The 21,490-nt window shown below is 38.1% G+C and overlaps 1 protein-coding gene across 1 annotated transcript in view; it reads right to left on the bottom strand.

Moving 5' to 3' along the window:
• LOC124165337 (histidine decarboxylase) overlaps positions 1 to 21,490 on the bottom strand; it is a 156,563-nt gene that overhangs the window by 18,629 nt on the left and 116,444 nt on the right. Inside the window, exons 4-13 of the mRNA XM_046542693.1 lie at positions 15,388 to 15,501; positions 13,108 to 13,230; positions 12,639 to 12,773; positions 12,183 to 12,326; positions 8,190 to 8,256; positions 6,976 to 7,138; positions 5,352 to 5,422; positions 5,226 to 5,245; positions 4,491 to 4,589; positions 932 to 1,221 (exon numbers count right to left, since the gene is read on the bottom strand). Of these exons, the coding sequence (XP_046398649.1) occupies positions 932 to 1,221; positions 4,491 to 4,589; positions 5,226 to 5,245; positions 5,352 to 5,422; positions 6,976 to 7,138; positions 8,190 to 8,256; positions 12,183 to 12,326; positions 12,639 to 12,773; positions 13,108 to 13,230; positions 15,388 to 15,501 (1,226 nt within the window). The remainder of the gene's footprint in view (positions 1 to 931; positions 1,222 to 4,490; positions 4,590 to 5,225; positions 5,246 to 5,351; positions 5,423 to 6,975; positions 7,139 to 8,189; positions 8,257 to 12,182; positions 12,327 to 12,638; positions 12,774 to 13,107; positions 13,231 to 15,387; positions 15,502 to 21,490) is intronic.

Below are 21,490 nucleotides of genomic sequence, written 5' to 3'. Positions count from 1 at the left end.
TTTGTTAGGTATGGTATGGTAATAGGAGGAGGTGACCGACAGCTTAGGTCATTTGCTTCATGAGGGTTGGGCAGTGAAGGATGGGTGGAGAGAAACTCGGCGTCGGCATTAGCCTACTCTTTACAAAAGGCGCCGAGGCGCCGAGGGGACCGCGGCTTAACGTCCCATCCGACGGACGGAATGTTGCGCTTGTAATGTCCTCATCACAACACTCAACCAGGGATCGGGCAGCCTCTGAAAATTCCCTGCCACCTCCGGGATTTGAACCCGAGCCCACATGACGGGAAGTCACTACTCCAGCCACCATGCCAACCCGATTCCCTTTATTTCGTTAGAACATTTCCTTTATTCATATAATTCCTATATTTCGTTAGACCATATCCATTTTAATTTATACACGACTGTAGTCTCAACACCCACGCCGTACGATTCTTGAGACGGCTTGCGGAGTAGTATGTAGTCGTATATTTATTTGGAGAACTGCTGAGGATTTCAAGATGATATTTCGCGCGTTTTTCTAACTCTCTTCATCTATGTCATCGATGGAATCTTGTAATTGACTTTTAACCCACTTCCTATTGTCAAATCGGCTTGACATTTTTCATACTTTCTTGCTGCTGATGACAATACAATATGCAATAAACAGGCATTTAAAATTTCGTTACACTGTGCTCTAATTAATTAACTAAATTTCTGAATGGGAAAATAGTTTTCAATACGGGCGGATAATTTGGCGGGCATTTATTTGATAGCTCTGGTTTAATCGATTGCTTTGTTTCACCTCTGAAAATTAGAAAAAAAAATAACTTTAAAAATCACCCTTTTTTACAAAACAAAATAAAATACGTTTAAAAAAAGGATCTAATCATATCGAGGTAAAATATACGGAAAGGCTTGTGGTGGTAGCATGCAGTTTTCTCTTTTGCCTTACCTTCGAATCAGTTCCCAATCCTCCCGAATGTCATCTATTGTGGTGCGCTGTGACGTGACTGTGAACCTGATGACGTATCTTCCTCGAAGCGATGCCGGAACGGCGTGCATTTTGCCGCTGGCGTTCAGACGTTTCAGTAAAGTCTCTGTTGCCGCATCTCCATCGCCATTGCCTCCATCAAGCGACCCAGCCAAACGGAAGACAACTAATCCAAGATGCCTCGGTGCGGCTATGACGAAACGTTTGTCTGATCGGACCATGTGCTCAAATTCCTTTGCTAGACGGACACCCTACGGAAGGAAAAGAGTTGCACTTCAATGTAACAGAGTCGCAGATAGTCATAGTAAGGAAAAAGGTTCCTTACAGTTATTACTATATAAAAGTCAGTACTAGCGTGACCATAAAGCATCTCTATAATGTTTATTATTTGAAAAGGTTTATCTCTACCATGATTAGCAATACTACATCATTAGCATTTTGAGTTTTCTTATTCTTGCCATTCGAAACTAAGTATATCTGTTTCAGTCGCAGGATTTTTAATTGAGCAAATATATCATACAGGAGGAAAATAATAGGACTTTCATGTATGTAACAGAGTCACAGTTAGTCAAAGTGAGAAAAACGGTTTCTTACAGCAATTGATGTATAAAATTCAACACTTTCGTAATCACAAAACATTTAGTTAAGGCCCAATGTTCGAAAATGTTTATCTCTATATTGATTTGCGTAAAATATTTTGCATTTTTTTAGTTTTCTCCTTGTATTCGAAACTAAGCATTTCTATTTTATCCAAGAAGATTTATATTGAACTGAGATATCATACTGGAGGAAAAGAATAGGACACTCATGAAAGAGAGTAGCAGTTAGTCAAAATAAAAAAAAGGTTTCTTATTACAATTACTGTATTATATTCAGCACTTGCGTGATCATAAAACATCCGGTTAAGCTTCATTGCTTGAAAATTTTTATCTTTATCATGATTGGCAATAAATCATTTTTTTCTTAGTTTACTTCTCCTTGATATTCGAAACTAATTACTTTTGTTATTGTCGGAGTATTTATTTTGAACAAGGATAACATACGGGTGGAAATGAATCCATCCATGTATCAAAGAGAGTCACAGCTAGTCATAGTCAGAAAAAAGATGTCTTACAGTAATTACTTTACAAATTAAGCGATTTCGTAACATCTGGTTAAGGCCCCTTGTGTGAAAAAAATTATTTCCATCATGATTGGCAATGAATCGTTAGAATTTTTAGTTCTGTTCAATTTATTTTTCAAAACTAAGCATTCCTGTTTTAGTCAGAGGATTTAAATTGAACAAAGATTTCACACGGGAAGAAGAAAGAAGAAAAAAATGGGACTTAAATGCAAGTGTCACAGTTGGTCATAGCAAGAAAAAAGGTTTCTTACGACAATTAGGTACTGCATAAATTCACCACTTCCGCCATCCTAAAACATCTGGTGAGGTTCAATAGTTAAAAAAGTTTATCTCTATAATGATTGGCAATAAATTGCTTGCATTATTTTTAAATTTTCTTATCCTCTTCATTTGAAACCAAGTATTTTTGTTTTACTCTTAGGATTTATATCGAACGAAGATATAACGTACAAGGAACGAGCCATTTCTTGGATGGCTGTTTTACCTGTTTCGTTTAATGTGTAAATGAGATTAAAACATCGAAATCATGTAATCCACATTTTGACTTTGGTAATGGTACAAGGAAATGCTCCAAAAAGGCGTAATGTTTTACACTCGTCCGTTTTGCACTAACTTGGGTCTTACTGTATTGGTTGGCGGGAATGATGCAAGGACCAAACAGTCTCTTAACGGGCAATCCTTGACATTCACTCACATACACAGGCTAAAATTCCAGAAGGATAAGCTCAAAAGAGCAGGTTAACTAACTCAATGCTGAAAAAATTTATCATAACACACCGCCACGTGGAAAAAATATTTTGCAATAATATCAGATATTATGTCTTCCTTAATCGTATACAATCATACATATTTCAAAATGATTAAAATTTGCATTATTAATAAAGAAAATATTAAATATTATAATAAAATTATAATAAATATATTATAATGAAAAGAAAGCAAAAAATCTGCAAGCAAACGACTTGTATCCAGTCACAGGAGAAGACACACTGAGACGCTGGGCACAATTACAGGGTCTAGTAGAAGACGCGGAGGCAGATGGCGGGCCGAGAAAGGTAAGGGGACCGATGCCTAATATCCAAGGCATCCGCGTCCTAGGCTAGCGCATGATGCTTTGAATTCAAGGCATCCGCATTGAGTGTGTTAAGATGTAGGGGCGCCGACTCCATGGGGCCTGAGGGGGCCCTCAAAAATTCTTTATGGGGATGAGGAAAAAATGTTTCAGTCTTTTCGATTTTCCCCGGAGTGTCCAAATATCGAGATTCGAGTTATCAGGGTTATAATGTTCATCATTCGACCCTTCTTAAATGCTTTAAACATACTTTAAAACTCACCATTCATGAACTTTCCCGGGCAAGGCCCCCGCTATGAGCCCCCAATATTTTTTATCACTCGGCACCAGTGGCGCAGCAAGGGGGGATTTTGGGGGATAAAACCCCCCCCCAGAGCTCACAGAAATTTTTAAATTAAATGTATTTTACTTAATTGGATTAATGTTGCTTATAGAATGGTGTTAAGATTAATAAAATGTCCCTCAGAAGGCCGTAAAAATCACCATTTTGAACCATTTATCTTAATTTTTTCCGGCGGAAGGCCTCAGCACCTCCCGCTAACCCTGGCGGGTATGCAATATCCTAAGCACCCCAATATTAGTTGCGCCTGAAACCCCCCCTGGCCTTAATTTCTAGCTACGCCCCTGCTTGGCACCCCTGCCAAAATGTAAACTAGGACAAGTGATTTGCGTGTAGCGCTTTATCGGCCTCTCAGAGGCCCTTGGCAACGCTATCAAAGGGTTGAAGTGATATATGTTGTTGTGAAGATCCCTGGAAACCAATACTGAAAAACCCAGTTCGGCGCAAAACGACGAATATAAGGAGGCATCCATAGATTACGAGAGGCGTTTATTGGGGGAGTGGTCCAGCCGATTCTCACCTAACCTTATCTAGGGGTAATAGGGGGGTCATGGCATGCATGACGTAATTTTTTTCCGAAAGAAGCAGTGTAAAATGTGATCCTGGACTACGATCTTAGTAAATCTTAAATTCTAGTCTCAGCTAATCTTGAATAAAAATAGTAAAACAAATTGTTTTTTTTAATAAATCCAATGCAATAAAGCATAGATTAACGTATTGACACTGAAAAATGCATTTCGAATAATCTCACGTGAGATTAGAGGGAGAGAGTCGAGTCAAAACTCACGGGGGTAGAGGGGCTCCAAAAATCTCCTCACGCAATTAACGTTACGGCTTTTTGGTGCATTTCCTTACATAATTTGCATTCAAGGCCTTAGAGCTTAGATCCTCATATTTTGGGCTTTACTATTTGAAAAATTTCACTAAAGGTTTTTCTCAAATTGGTTGAAACATTCGTGAAAGTAAGAAAATACATAGTACTTACCTCCCGAATGTGCTTCTGCAGACCTTTTATTCCAAAGTTGCGGATCACAAACCACAGCTTTAGGGCACGGAATCTCTTGCTAAGTGGTATTTGCCAGTGCTTGGGATAGAATGAAAAATATGGATAAGTACAAATAACATCTTTTACATTTTTAACTTCCAAGACGGATGTTAAATAATAAAAAAAATACGACGTGGTTTCAAGATAACATTTACAGGTGTCAATCAGAATAATATTGTCAATTATTTACGTAAGACTAACATAATCTAAAGGCCTGTTCACAGGATACGTAAATTAAATACGTACGATATAATGTCTGATTGTAGGAACGGCTTTGGTGGGCCGGAAAGGAACATGTAAAATGATTGAATAAAATTATATCAGGTTCTACTTTCTGTTCTAGATGCGCACAAGTCGGATAGTTACACGGTGCATTTTGGCGTTCATTCTCGTGTTCATACATTTAGATATGAGCTTACATGAGCTAATATAGCGTGCAAACAGGCCTTAAGATGTTTTCAATGTATATACTCGTTGAATCGCATTTGAAGTTTTGTGACTGTTAATTAACCGTTCTGTGATTCAGTGGCAAAATCCTAGTGGCAGTCTGGTAAGCTGCCACTCTCAGTCAGCCATCAAAGCATTGATTTGCGGAGAATATACTAACTTATTTATGTTACATGATGCCAAGATATAAACGAGAAAGAGAATTTAAATTGCATTCTTGATACTCACCATGTAATCAATTGCAAGACCTGTGAAAATGTAAGCATACGAATCATTGGTTATGTAGATGCAAAATGTATAAAAGAGCGTTCACTGGAATGATTTTTTTCTATACTTCCTTGCGTGTGCACTCACCTGAATTCTCGTGTTGAAGGTACAAGGGATCTACGTTGAATGTACGATGGAGAGCTCCGCTATTTCTCACCCTGAAAATGCATTACATACATTTTCTTTTATCCAGTGTAGATCACCAAACAATACTACACTAGCTGGGCGTATTTTGCAAGGGAATTCAGATTTCAGATTCACGCACTTAACATACTTAGCGTAGAGATTGAAGTTTCAAGTATTCTGTGAGATTAAAGTTTCACTATGCACGACCCCTTAGTTACCACCAGTGGCTCCGACTCAATGGGGCCAGAGGGGGCCCGAGCCTCCTCAAAAAGTCGTTGTGGGTGTGAAGGAAAAATGTGTTAGGCTTGTCAATTTTCCCCGAAGTGTCCAGATATCGAGATTAGAGTGATCAGGGTTCTAGTGTTGATCATATGACTCTTCTAAAATGCCTAAAAAACTTAAAACTCACTACTTGTAAAATTTCCTGGGGCAAGATCCCCGGTTTGGGCCCCCCCAATATTTTTTGTAAGTCTGGCATTACCACGCCAGTCTACCGCTAAGCCTAAAAAAGACTCGAGTCGATTTAATTCCTCCGTGAATTTGAGTTACAATCGTATCTACAATGACGATTCTCGTTTTCTGTTGTAAAAGAAATAATTTTGACAAATTTAGTGAAATAATCTATAAGCAACGAAACAGTCAATCACAAACTAGTCCACATAGAGCATGTTTCTCAATGGGAGCGAGGCTTGGACGTTAACAGCAGCATAGAAGTCAAGAGAAGGAATCATTTCAATCGGGTGGTTTCCTATTATTTTTTTATTGCCTAAATCGAAAGATTATTACTCCTGGAGTACGCATTTCTCGCTCTTAGATTTTCGAATGACGATATCTATTTTTCGCGATTAAACGAAAAGTGAAAATTTTCAAGCGCGCGAAAACGCAACGCCTAAGTAGGAATGATGGGAAAAGTCCGTGTGACGTATTTCTGGTTCCAGCTGTCGGCATGCGAGGTGACCTTGGGGCAAGGCTTGAGCGCTGATACGATGCAGGCTGCTTGCTGCCGAGCATGGTGGCAGCGTAGAGTACCCTGCTAGCAGGTAGCGCTTGGCTTAAATAAGGATTATTATCACCCTATCAAACGAAGGAAACTTTCCGACCATAGGCAGTTCTAATAGGTGATTATTAAGACATGTTTCCCTGAGCTCTGTGCCTCATGCATGCATTGGTAATCTGAGACGATGTAAAACTCCTATCTACTCGTATAGAATCTAGGTCCCTGTGACGTCACGTGGAGTGGCATCGCATGGGCGCCTATGTGGCCCTTTTTCAAATGCGGTTAAAATTGAACATCAACATTCGTCTAAACTGAGATTTCTAAAACCAAATAATTTGTATATTATGAATACACGAATAGTGGGTAACTAAATCACAATCAATGCCTTTCGTTTTATTTGATGAACGACAAATTTCCCGATTAGTGTATACGTCTTGAAGTGCATCATTTTACTACGTAAAGAAGAATCAATCATTTCTAGGGATCGCGGCAATATTATGAGCCGGATAATCATTAGTTAGATAACCACGAGCTCTTCCAGGGTGATGTGTTTATTTCCAATTAGCAGAGCGTATTATTTTTACTTACCACATGGCTGTGCAATCAAAATGCACCATCATCCATTTGGAAGGATTGAAGGCGATGGAGTCGACATATTCAATTCCCACCAGCCATCCTCGAAATTCCGGACAAATGAAGGCCGTTCCTGCGTATGCCGCATCCACGTGTAACCACAACCGTTCCTCTTTGCCTGGAATTCGAAAAATTCCTACAATTTAATCAGGAATGCGAACATTACTAGTACCTACATTAAATGAATATGCTAAAAGCGGTGAACCTTTTGGCATGCGGATGTTTTTTAATATTATTAAAATATTGAACTTTCCCTGTAAGCTGATTTCAGCTATTATTTCCTGATAGTATTCTTGATAATTCCAAAAAATAATAATAATAATCCATCTTACAATTACTATTTTTTTATTTTGATGATGGAATGGGTTTATCATATAGTATATTGTGGTTGTAATGAGACATTTTCCCACATTTTTTTAGCAGTAGCAAAGATGGCGATTTGTGAACGGAAAGTGTTGTACATTTCCAAAGACGGAATCTTTTGTTAAAATGCAACGCACATTCCGTAAGAAGTTCGGTTTTAATCCTCCGGGTGATGATGCCTGTATTACCAGCTGAGATATCTGAATTAAGAAACAGGATTGAAGCAGCCATTGCAACAATCACTCGAGAGATACTAATCAATGTTTGGGAAGAACTCCCATATTTTCTTGACGTATGCCGTATGGCGAATGGTGTTCACATTGAACATTTGTAGGCAGCTAGGACTTTCGTCTGGGGAGGGGTTCAAAATCAGGGGGTTTTGGGGGAAATAAAAAAAAATAGGGTAAGTAGAGGGTTTTCAACTACTTTGAATTCTTTTCGTAATCGAAAAAATTCATTTATAAAGAAATATTATTTTTAAATTTACAATTTCGCAATATTTTGTTTTCTCATATGATGAGGCGAAGTAATTGTGTTTTTATATTTCTTGGGGGGGGGGGGGGGGGGGAAGGGGTCCTGTCCCCCCTCGCTTACGCCGCTGCTTGTAGGCTTTAATGCAAAACTATTTGAGTTGCTCTTTCACTTGATGTATGATTCATAGATGTAAGTGTTAATATAAATATTAGAAATGTTAAAAAACCCCGCTTATTCATTTTGAAACACCCGGTGTTGAGTGGTGTTAAAAATTGAGCAAAAGAGAGCCGTTGAATACATTTTTCATGAAGAGAATAATTACGAACACTTACATATTGGTCCAAGTTCCTTGAGATTGTCAAATGAGCAGGCACCAGTTGTTCCAAGCGTGGCACATAGCTGGAAAGAAAAAAACAAAATGATGAGTTATCTTCACGAAAGGTATATTTGATGGATAAATGCGACTCTTGTGATGTATATTTTGGTTACCTGGCAGGAAAATAACGAACGATTTAGCGTCTTTCGTTTACACTCAAGGCGACGGAGGGGAAACGGTTTCACGCCTTCCGTCATTTTAATTGCGCTCTTCCCATCGTTGTCCGGGTCCCATCTGCTCGGTTGCCACATTTCAAGGGAGACTGATGCCGATTTCGACCATGAAGCCGTAGCCGTTTGGGGTGATTTATGCCCAATAAGATGGCTAGGAGCTCTCAGTCGCAATCTTTCAGTTTTTGCTAATCAAAAGGAATGGGTTTAATTGCGGAGAGAGACGAGTCAAATGGAGGAAGGGAAGGAATGCCCCATTAAACGACCGTTCATTCAAGCTATTTATACGCCGGCTTCGGTGGCGTCAGGGTAAAGTCCTCGCCTTCTAAAACAAAGGTCGTGGGTTCGAGTTCCGCCGGGGTAAACTGCTCATAAACAGGGTATGGATGTTGGTGTATGGTAATTTGTTATATTTTATCACAAAAACCCCGTTGTAAATATCGAATTATGCTTTTTTCGGTGGTTTAGAAATAAATAAACTTTCGGGTAATTTATGCAACCCGAAGATTACAGCTAGATGGAGTGGAATCTGTCCATATTGTGCATAAATAACAAGGTAAAATTTACGAATACTTGCAAAGCTGTATTTATTTCACATGATTATGAATTTGTCAACTTGAAAAAATTGATTTTGCAGGAATATTCTTAAAATGAAACAACTTCAGAACAATTATTACTATTAAGGCATTTTACCGATTAAGATAGGTTTGCATGGAATATTAAAGGAATATTCTGGCATTCTTCCCTATTCTATCATCCCCTATTCTTCTTTTTCATGGACTTCTCTCTCAGTTCATGATAATAATACCGAATACCTTTCATTCCCGACTACCTTTCAAACACCCAATGGCTAACCCAATAAATAATATTTAAGTGTCAGCCTATTTATTTGTTCATGTGCATTAGAAGTATTCTTATAAACATTACAAGTATTCTTACAAAAATTACTTTCCCTTGCCGGTGTCAAACAGCAAAGGTGCTATATAAAGTTTGATAGGTGTATAAAAAATTAGGTAAAATGTCTCGTCTCGTCCATTTGTTGTTGTTGTCACGGTGACGATGTCAAGATCAACCCAATGCAGGTGCATAGATGTAAGAGCACGGTTTTCCTCTCTTAATATTGATCCGTCAAAATCATAACGTGAATGACTTAAATTATTTGGAATACGCACCGAAAAAACTTATATCTCATGATTGACCTTCTTAATATACGAACGTCGCTGCTCATAAATTAATTCATCGCCGAAAACCGACCCTTGAAAATACTCTATTGCTATTCGAGTAGGTTGTGGAAAGAATTAATTTTTGACCTATCTTTATGTATTGATTTTACTGTAGCTCTTGAAATTCAGAAGATTGTTTTATGCTAAGTAAAGCTAATTATATTCTCTCCACGTGTATCATCTGTATGTAGCCATAGCAACCTCTTCACGTCACATCGCTAGATTTATTGTAACCTCAGGCTGCTTTTTTAAAGGAAGCATCACTACCTTGGTGTTATTGTTATCTTCTTCCGTTCGACGCAATGCCAGTGGGGAGGATATGGCACTATAAAAGGGAAAATTTTAAGTGCCTCCTGTGACTGAAAACGTGTACGGGGCATGATAATGAGTCAATCTGTGTGCAAGTATCAATATGAATCCTGGTGGCCTGTGGGTAAAGGGAAGGAAACATTATTAGGACTCTTTGCGGGAATTCTCATTCCAATTTATCGAGTAAATGTTCACATTTTTCTCTCTTTCTTTCCTTCGTTCAGTAGAGAAGCAGTCATTGCGTTCCTCGGGAGACTCTTGCAAGCCTTTCACATACCATAAATATTGCATGCCGATAAATAAACGACAATTCAACAATCAATTTTGTTTATTCATTGCAAAAAGTTATTAATCTTACAAGTTTTTTCTAAAAACATTTTTTTCTATTAAACTTTAAATTCATGATTTATTGTGTATTTGCATTGTTATAATTCATAATTCTTGAATTTATTTCTTTATACCACTCTTGCAAAGCACACATTATACATTTGAATATCAAAATTGTTTTTGTGCTTTTATATTTTTTTTAAAAGTTCATAAATCTGCGCCAGCCGCTGCTTTAAAATATGATGGAAACCCCAATTCAGGTTAACCTACGGGATACCTAAGTATATTCCACTTTACTTTTATTTATTGTATATATGTACTTCGTATTCTATGAATAAGTGGATATATAAATATTATTATAATATATGATTCTTTTGCTTTCCCACTCGCATCGCAATAGAATATTTTCAAGGGTCGGATTTTGGCGATGAATCCATTTCTGAGCAAACGTGCATATGCTAAACCTTGTAATTTTAAGTGTTTCCTGTGATTGAAAACGTTTATATGGCATGATAATGAGTCAATCTATGTGCAAGTATCAATGAGAATCGTGGGTGGCTTTGTGGGTAAAGGGAAGGGAATGTTATTAGGGCTCTTTGCGGGAATTCTCATTCCAATTTATCGAGCAGTGGATAATATTTTTCTCTCTCTCTCTTCCTTTCCTTCGTTCGGTGGTGAAGCAGTAATTGGGTCCCTTGGGAAACTCTTCCAAGCCTCGGAAAATTCTCTCCCTCAATTAAGTGCACCCCCAACCCCTTGCTTACTTCCTGCTCCCCGTTTTAACCGCTTCCTTCTGAAATTCATCCCTCGCGAGACGCGACGGTTTGCATCCCCTCTTGTCTATCGTCCCGCACGAAAATAATCTCGTTCTTGACGAGAGGATGTGTCTTTCATTTTGCCCTCCCACGCCAGATGCTCACCAGATGGAGTGGCGGTGGGCGAAAATGCGATTTGATGAAAGATCCCTTCGTCGGAGCTCGTGGGATTCGTGTTATTTTCATCTTCCATCAAGGGGTGGGGATCTCATCGACTCATTGTCGGCTGATTTATTTCTTCGCGAAAATATTTGCTAATCATTTGGTTGTGCGCGAAAACTTAAAACTTAGGAGAAGACAGGAAGGTTTGTAAAACTTGAGTACTGGTCAGTTATTTAGAATAACTCATTTTCTGTGGGAAAATTAAATGATTAAATTGGCGAAATATAGAATATTTTTGGATGAATTATATCTCTAGAAACATACTTTTCTAATTTTATTTGGCTGCTAGGAAAATTGAGGATATCTAGATAAAGAAGGCTTACACTAATTGGTTCCCCAGACATTTATATTATAGTTATATTATTATTATACACTTGATCTGTGATCGAATATCACTTATTTTCTTTTTAAAACGAATGAAAGAACCCTTTATCGGAGCTCTTGGATTCATAAGTTTATTTTTTCTTTCATTTTCCATCAAGTTGGGTTTTTCATCGGCTCAATGTCGGTGGATTTATTTTTTCAGAAAAATATTTACTGATCATTTTGCGGAATGGGAAAACTAAAAGCTGAGGAGAATCCTGGAAGCCTTGTAAAAGTAACCAGACATTTTGAATGCTGGTTAGTTATTTAGAATCAGTCATTTTCTGTGTCAGAATGAAATTATTTAACTGGCAGAATGTTGAATATTTTCCGGTGTATACTGAATATCTCTCTAAAAACATATTAACTAATTTTTTTGGCTGTTAGGAAAACTGAAGTTCTCTAGTCTCAGAAGGCTTACATAAATTGGTCTCCAGAAAAATTTGGCTATGTTAGTGATTGAAAATCACTTATTTTCTCTTTAAAAATGAATGATTAAATGAGCAAAATATTGAATATTTTTGCTATTTATCTCTCCAGAAACATTACAAATCATTTGGATAAGCTGGTTGTTACTTACGTAAAATGGAACTAATCCGTTGTCTCGATCTTTGGCTATCGCCTGTCTTAGTTTATCTCCCCGCAAACTTAGATTCTCATCTGTTTCTATGTACCTCATTTTAACAAGTCCTATCAGACCTGCTTTTTCTACTGAGGAATGTGCCTGGAAAAAAATGAATTATATTAGATCAGGATTTTCAGCCAAACGGATTGTTTAAATGTGATTAAATTACAATCAACGCAAATCTCTTTCATTCGATGCGATGTTAGAAATTCTGGATGTTACGTGATGATTTTAATGATTTCCGGCCGAGTTATCGGCCGGAAATCGAGAGATCCGGGTTCGAATCCCGGTAAAGTCGAATGATTTTTTTTCTCTGCGGATTTTCCGCAATATTTGTGCATTGCGGTCGACTCCCGTAAAGTTATCACCGTGGCTAATCCTGGTATACTTAAATTCGTAAAAAAATATTACCTGGTCAGAACAATAAGCAACTAATCGACTGTTAACTTCTGCATCTTCGAGGTCAGGACAGAGCTTCTGGTATCTTCGGATGGCCTCTGTTCTGCCGGCTAAAAGTGCGACAAATGTTGCTTCACTGGCAGTTGTCTGTAAAATTCATATGGTTGAAAAAAAAGGTTAATTTTGTGTTTCGTTAGTAATCTTGCTCTCGACGCATTACCTTACGGCGATCGCAGATGAGATCGCTTAAAAATGTACAGATTTCGTAATTATTTGCCTATATATTTGCATATATAATCTCCCTACTATATCTATTTGGTATATTTCTCTGATATCCACGTGAGATGCCAAAATTCTTTGCTTGAAATTAAATGATAAATAAGCTTTCGTCTGAAATCTGCTAATTTTTAAGTGACTTCATGTGAGATCATCGAGAGGTAATGTGTTAAGTAAAGGTCAAATGCTATAATAATCTTCTCACCTGAATAACGCCTCCCCCTTGACTTCCACTGGCCGAGTGAAGGAAATCGTCCGGTAAGCCGATCATTTTCCCCAACCAGTCCATTACTACTGTCTCAAGCTCAGTGCAGGCAGGACTTGAAGCCTTGAAGAGTGTTCAACAGATGGAATTATTTATGAATCAGGACTCCAAACTTAATAAAGTCTTGAAGATGTTATTTAAAAAAAGGGAAAGGAAGTAACCGTAGCGCCGTCATATTGACATCGTCCCGCGCAGGAGATCAGTACGTAATTTACAACAATAAAATTTTAATCTTTCTTTTTCATTCCGGACGGTACGATTCGGTTTTATTATTATTATAATTATTATATTATTATTATTTAATATATTTTCACAGCATTTTTGCTGGTTTTAGGCGAGGTACGGGTATCACCAAGAACTCTCGTCTTTTTACTCTGTGTTGAAAAATTTTCTGACAATCGACAAGTATTTAAAATTGCTGCTTTTTGTATTGCAATAAACAAGTTTTTCGGCAGTCCAATAGTTTGAAGACCTTGATGGATTGAATGAGGCACTACTCCTGAGGCAGAGATAATGATTGGTATTATGTGTACTTTATCTGATTTCCACAATCGCTTAATATTGTTATTAAGGGATATTTTCTTTATTATTATCATTATTATTATTATTACACATTGCTGCAAGTAGATTATTACCTGGTGGCAGCATTATATGTATACACATGAATAACAAGTTCTAATACAAAGTTTAAATCTAATATAAAGTTTAGAAACTGAAAAGACACCCATGGTAAAAAATAATACATTCATTCTAATCTATTACTACTAAGAATTTAACATTTTCCCAATAAACCAATTTCAAACAATCCATTAAATGAATTAATTCCAATATAATACAACTGACAAATGAACATTGACCCAATTTCACACTCTCCCTTTTAAACCACTATGTAATTAACAAATAGGTGATGAGCACTTCTTCCTAAAAATTTTCGCATTAGCAGGGAAGATCTTAAAAATAACTTCAGGTAGGTCGTTCCACTCCTTTATTCCTATATGCAGGAAGGATTTTTCAAAATGTCTGTTTTTTTAACTTAATTTTGAATTTATGATCTTTCCTTCCTATGTAGCAGGCTGAGTCCATCTTCAGACCTATTTCTTTACAACCCCGCTCATATGTGAAGGCTTTGTACTTTGTATGATTATATTTTATGAAAGGGCGGCAGGTTCGCACAACTGTATTGCTGGCTCCTTAAGGATTTGCAGGAGTTAGCTCATAGAAGTTATAATTTGAGGATTCGGGGTTTACATGAGTATGGGTTCACCTTTAGTGTAATTTGGGCGTGTGCTCAATTTAAATTTTAAATCTCTCTCGATGTATTTTAGGGCCCAGCAGCTGTGTCAACATAGGACAAAGAACTAATTATCTTTGTTTTCAAATAACAAGGAGATATCCGAAGTATGGAGCATTGGAGGTGAGCGTCTGTGTTCCGGCTACTGCCAGCTGAGCGCGTGCGTATTGTTGGGCTACTAATCGTAATGGAGGGAACGAATATCCTTCCTCAACCGAATAACTTTAATAAATAACCTTTCATGTAACGAATAAATTAATATCCTCCTTAACGTAAACGTCGAAAAATTAATAACATAATATTACTTACAAATTAATGAATAACATGATTGATCCTCCAGATCTCTTCAAGTACCATACATAGCTGAGTCCCTCGACATAACACAAGGTTTTATCCATTTATTGATATCAGATACCAAGCAAAAAAATATGCCTACTACTCGCCTATTAGTCAGATTTTGAGAGATACTAATAGATGTCACAATAACAATAATAATGATGGTAATAATGATCTCTTTAAAATCTCATTATCCTCTATAATTTTTTTTATCAAAACAACCGGAAGATAATCCATGATAACATTGCGATTTAAATAATTGGTGAAGTCATGAAATTTTTAGGTAAATTGTGTGGCATTAAATTCATAGTAGAGTCACCAGTATATGTTTATGTAAGCCGTGACACATATTATTTTAAACAGCATAATTATTCAAGCTGTTGTATCCAATATATTATAATGTAGACTTTAATTTCTCTCAATCCCACATATATGTACATACGTTCATTCTTGAGTAATGTTCTCTTTGCGTATTGAAAATGGACTATTGCCAGTTACTAATATTATTATTATTATTATTATTACGTGCACATCAGCTTTGTAAAAATTAGATTACAATTCCCCATATAGGAAATGAAGTATGTTTCACTTACCCACGTAAATCCCAGACAGTTGATGGCGTCGGCCAGCATATCACCCAGGAGCGATGGAAACGAATTCAAGGCTGGGAAATATGCGTGCATGTGCGGGCTCTGCCATGTTGTGACCTGTAATGCAGAATATCTGCAATTTAAAGTTGGGTGCGATAGATGAGCTCGCGAATGAGTTCTATATTCCTAATTCCTTTCATTTTACTTTACTTGCATATAGGATTTGGTTAGCGAAGGAGGCGTTCTTATACAGGAAGGAGCTTATGAGAGGATCGCTAAGTAATAGTCTAAAGAAAAGGTTAGTGAACAGTCCGATATAGAGTGTAGAGCTTTAGGGTGCGGAAACATGGGCACTTAGTAAGGAGGACGGGAGAAGGCTGGAGGCGTTCGAGATGTGGGTGTGGCGAAGAATGGAGAAGGTGAAGTGGACGGAGAGGAGGAGGAACGACGAATCTATGGAAATGGTGGGTTGAAAAAGGGGCATATTCTACATGAGATACGGGGGGGTAGGATGCAGCGAGTATTTACCGGAGAGCAGTTGCGTTCCCATGGGGGGATAGATCCCCACCCAAAGCCTCAGAGAAGTAAAAAAAAATTTTAACTATTGTCTAGTTCTGCCATTTAAAAACTTCATCTGCTTAAAGTTAAATCTTTTATGCCAAAATGATGTAAAATGTATTTGCAGGCATGTAATTTTTCAAAAACTTTCCCGGATGTAAAATATATTTCCCCCTAATGCCTGGGGAGGGGAGTGGCCACCCCATCCCGCCCCAAAACATATTCCCAGTTACGCCACTACCGGAGTGGGAATGTTGAAAATTGAGGTTAGGGTAGAATGCTGGGTTACCGACGGAGAGGAAGGAAGAGAATAGGATTTTTAGATAGAATGAAAGGGATTAGGCCTGATTGTGAATTGAAGAGGGGAGGGCTTAATGGATGAAGGGGCTCCCAGGATGTTTTTCAAGTACTCCATGGAAACTTACATTATTCGGTAGAATACTTACATAATGATATCACATTCTTGATATGGGACTATTTATAAATGAGAGTTAAATTTTCATAAGTTGGCTTGCAAGTTGATTATAAAGGTAGTATTTTAATCAGGTTCGCGTATGATTAAGAGTGAATGAGCCATAACGCAAAGTGGTTGAAGGCATTGATTGATAGTTTACCTTAATAGTGCATGGATAATGAGATGAGGAAAAAAATTTACAAGAAGACCATAGTAATTCGATTTCATGTATCATCGCGATAAAGTAATGCGAGGATAATAATGATGGTCATGAGTCAAATCACTCTGTACTCCATAGAGAGGGTTCTCAAGTGTGTTACATTTTAAGTACACTAAGGAAAAAGTGTAGTTAACACTGCCACACTGATCCTGGTCGAAACCCTCGAAAGCCCCGGTTACACGTTGCATTAACACGTGCGAGTTAATGTCTGTTTTCATGAATGGTTTTTGTGGACCGGAACGGAACATGTGCGAATGCATGAACCAAATTAGAACAGGTTCTATTGCCTATATCATTCGCACAAGTTGGGTGGTTACACTGTGCATTTTCGTATTCATTCTCGCGTTCATACATTTAGACATTAACTCATACGTGTTGATGTGTCGTGTAAACAGGCCTTTAGAGAGAACATCCGGAATCATGGTTAAAATTAACATAATCCTTGCTCGTTTTGCTAGACCGAGTCAGAACTTGGGTAGCGGGTAGTTTTACTAGCCGTCGCGACGGCTCAGGAACCATGGCGTGAAGCCAGGGTCCCACGATCAAGCCTTAACTTTATTCGTGAAAAAATCAGTTATCAGAAAATGTATATTAGTTAATATATCCAGATTACTTTTTTACTAGCTGCAGCATTTGTAACCATGTATCTTGTTGGGAAATTCGCAAAGTTTGTCTTTTTTCCGACAAGGAAACATTTCGATCCATCCATCCCGGCTCGCTACTTCGTTGTTACTATCTAAAGGCCTGGTTACACGATAAATTAACAGGTGCGAGTCTGTCTGAATGTATGAACGCATGAGTGAACACGAAGATGCACCGTGTAACCATCCAATTTGTCCGAATGCATAAGCATAAAATAGAACCTGTTAAACTCTATGGAATCTGTTATAATTTGGGCCACGCATTCGCACGTGCTCCGTTCCGGTCCACCAAAATCATTCATGCATTCGCATGTTATCTCGTACGTGATAATGCACAGTGTAACCAGGCCTTAACAAACAACTTATCATTGGAGATAACGAGGATGTGGCAATGAGCGCCATCAATGAATAGGGTAGTTTTCATCATCAAAGAAAATGAAAGGCATTGATTGCGATTCGTTACCCACCATTAGTGTATTCATAATATACAAATTATTTGGTTTTAGAAATCCCAGTTCAGACGAATGTTAATGGTCAATTTTAACCGCATTTGAAAAAGGCCACATTGGCGCCCATGCGATGCCACTCCACGTGACGTCACAAGGACCTAGTTTCTATACGAGTAGATAGGAGTTTTACATCGTCTGAGATTACTAATGCAAGCATGAAGCAGAGAGGCTCAGGGAAACATCTCTTAATAATCACCTATTAAAACTGCCTATGGTCGGAAAGTTTTCTTCATTTGATAGGGTATTAATAATCCTTATTTAAGCCAAGCGCTACCTGCTACCAGGGTACTCTGCTACCTGCTAGCAGCCTGCATCGCAGCGGCGCACATATCCTCGCCCCAAGGTCACCTCACACGGCAGAGCCGGGAACCATAATGACGTCACGCGGGCTTTTCCCAGCATTCATACTTAGCCGCGTTTTCGCGCGCTTGAAACTTTTCACTTTTCATTTAATCGCGAAAAATAGATATCGTCATTTAAAAATCTAAAAGCGTGAAATGCGTACTCCAGGAGTAATAACCTTTCGATTTAGGCAAAAATAAAATAATTGGAAACCACCCTATTACTAAAGGAAGCACTAACCGTGGTCAAGTTTTGCCTTTGCATGAATCTGGACGTCTTTTTTGTTACTGTGCGTAATATCTTTAAGACTACCGCCGCTACTGCTTTGGTACTATCTGGCAAACTGGTAATACGTTCAATGGTTTCAGGCTCAACTATGTGGAAGTTATAGTTCACAAATGAAAAAACGACTTCGTTTTCTTCTACTGATTTATTTTCACGGTACAACATGTTTCGACCTTAAGTGGTCATTTACGAGTACAAAGATTTTTCAACAGTCGGGTAAATTTATACCAGGAAGGGACTTGGGGAGGTTGGAGGGGGAAGATGGTGTTAGGAGGGTGGGGGGAGTAATGGGTGGCGGTTATGGTGAGGGATGGGAAAACCACTGCGAGGACAGTGTTGATGACTATATGCAAAGGGTCATTAGTAAGGATTAGGGTGGATGTGGGTTATCAGTAAGTGTGGGGTTGAGTGGGAGGTTAGGGTTTTTACGTCCTTCAGTGTAGTTTAGAGATACTTTTAGGAGAGGGGAAAACCTTTCAAATAGGATGTCGTTGAGTAAGGGACATTTTCCCATATTCTTCCTTATTTCAAACTGGTAATCATTGGAGATAACGAGGATGTGGCAATGAGCGCCATCAATGAGAATATAATGTCTTCGAAGTCGTGTTGTAGATAGCCGCATGCCTCGGACGGTTGGTTAGAGTGGTCCGCCACTTACGCCATACCGTTCGTTTTGCCCCGGTTCGATTCCACTCCGTGTAAGACGTATTTTTTCATTGCATTCAAATCCTCATTTCGTGAAGAAATTTTTAAAAATTTTCCTTTGTGTGCATTTTCGGCACCCGTAACAATAAAAAAAAATTGATTGTACACGCGAATCACTGACAACCAGAAGTATACACAATTTACTTGCTTACTGATACCGAAAAATGTTTATTTTATACGCATATTTTTAACCTTTATTTGTTCACCTTAATCATTCACAGTCAGAATTGCACACGAATAACTTACTTTAAAATACCGTACAATGTTTTTTTATATGGTGCTTTTTCGGCATCCGTAATTTTTTAAACTTTATTTGTTCACGTAAAATCACCCACAGTCAGAAGTATATACACGAAATACCTTACTCATGGGTACCGAATACATTTAAGTGCGCGGCATGAACCCTTATAACCCATAGCTGCTTCTGGGAGAAATTAAATTTCAGGACTTCTCATTTAAAAAATATGTAAATTTTCCTCTTGTTCATAATTTTATTGGCAGCTACGTATTTCGTCATTAAACTTTACATCACAAAAGAACACGTTATTTGAAAATTTCCTGAATAGAGCTGAAAATGTGTACATGTTTGATGTTACTTAAAAGCAACATTGGGTTGTAATAGGTTAATGGGTACATTCTGTGATCGGAAACTGTCTCAACGCGACGCTTGATACTCTTACGTAGGGTGACCGATTGCTCCACACATTGGTCATAAAGCGTTTTTCCCCCCCGGGTCGATTCATCTCCGCCGATGATGCATTTTTTCGATCAATTCAATCACTTATTTATTTTAGATATTTTTAATGCATTTTCACGCCGTGCTTTATCGGCACCCGCGACGTTATTAAAAATTTAGTTGTCCGCGCGATTCACTCACAACCAGAATTATATGTAAGTGACTTACTTAAATATACCGAATTAATTTCATTACGTGGCATTTATGGGTGCAATATGGGTGTTCAGAGAGTGTACTCCTCAGAGCTGCCGCTTGCTTCTCTTACGTACGTTGTCTGAGGTCTTTGCAGCTTTGTTACAGTCTTTGTTTTTCCCCAGTTCAATTCCTCCCCGCGGAAATTGGATATTTTCTTTAGATGTGGCCGTCGTTAAGTTATCCTTTTTGAGAGCTTTGGAATTGCTTTTCCTGCCCTGGTTTTTTGGGACACGGTTTTGATGTGATATGATTAAAGGACAAGAAATTTAGTTAGGTTGAAAACTGGTGAATCACTAATGTACAACATCGTGGGCGGGCGAGGAAATACTTTTTCGTATTTTTCTCAATTAAGGCCCATATTGCACGGTTAATATGGTTCTTAAATTATTGAGATCTGAGAAACGAAACAAGTGTATCGTTTTGAGGGAAAAAGTGTCATAAATATAAAGCGAAGAACAATATTTTCATGACTTTTGACCCATTCCCAAATCATTAAACTTTCCTTTAAATAACGGCGGGGAATTTCAACTATCAACATGATGCTTTGCGACAGTGAATGACACAATGAACGGCTCATTTGAAGAGTCACCAGTTGCCCGACTGCGGTTATTTTCACTCGTAAATAAAGAATAACATTTTGTTATCCAGCATCCTCATTTCTGTTTGAAAATATTCTTTTTTCTTCATTTAAAAGTCCCATAATCCTAACAAATATCTAGTTATTCCCTTGAAGGATCACCATAGGTGGAAGACACGCCTGTAGAACGTCTGGTTTGAATACGGCGCGTGGAGAGGCTTAGCAGACGATTTGCGCATGCGCCTCTTGTTAGAGATAAATAGACGTTAGTACTGAAGAGAATCCGCAGGTCTTTAACATCAAAATTCCTTTTTAAACTACATTCCTGCAAAACGGATATTGAAGTTAACAATGAGGAGACTTAGATATGAAAGGAAAATAATCTTCAACACGATATCTTTCGTGGCCGGACTCGTGGTCCACGCAATCCGTTTTGTGCGGATAAAGTTTTCTAATTTTTGTGTAATTATAGCTAAACATGGTCAATCATATGTGAATATCGATAATGAAGAATAATACTCTCGTAATGGTCTGCGGAAAGTTTCTTTTCTATGTAAACACAAATATGCTTTGGACATAATTAGTGTATAATTATTATTTTCACCCATGCTTGGTACACATTGACACGGAGTGTCTCGGTGACTGTGTGTGTCTGGTAGTCAGAGTGTCTCGGTGCTAACGCTGTTTCGTTTGTTGTGCTCCGGGTTCGATTCTCTTCGGCGGGTGTGGAATATTTTTTCTCGTTTTTTTCCTCTCGTGTTGGTGTTTCATTTTTAACTCTCTTCCAAAACCAAGAGTATCTTTTTAAGTACTTTTTATTAGAGATGGTCAGATCGGATTCCTCGGATGCAAATATCTGCAGATATTGCCCTTCATCGGATACA

Source organism: Ischnura elegans, chromosome 9, assembly GCF_921293095.1.
Source record: "Ischnura elegans chromosome 9, ioIscEleg1.1, whole genome shotgun sequence".
NCBI lineage: Eukaryota > Metazoa > Arthropoda > Insecta > Odonata > Coenagrionidae > Ischnura > Ischnura elegans.
The sequence above is the reverse complement of the archived record's forward strand: the minus strand, read 5'-3'. Positions and strand labels throughout refer to the sequence as shown.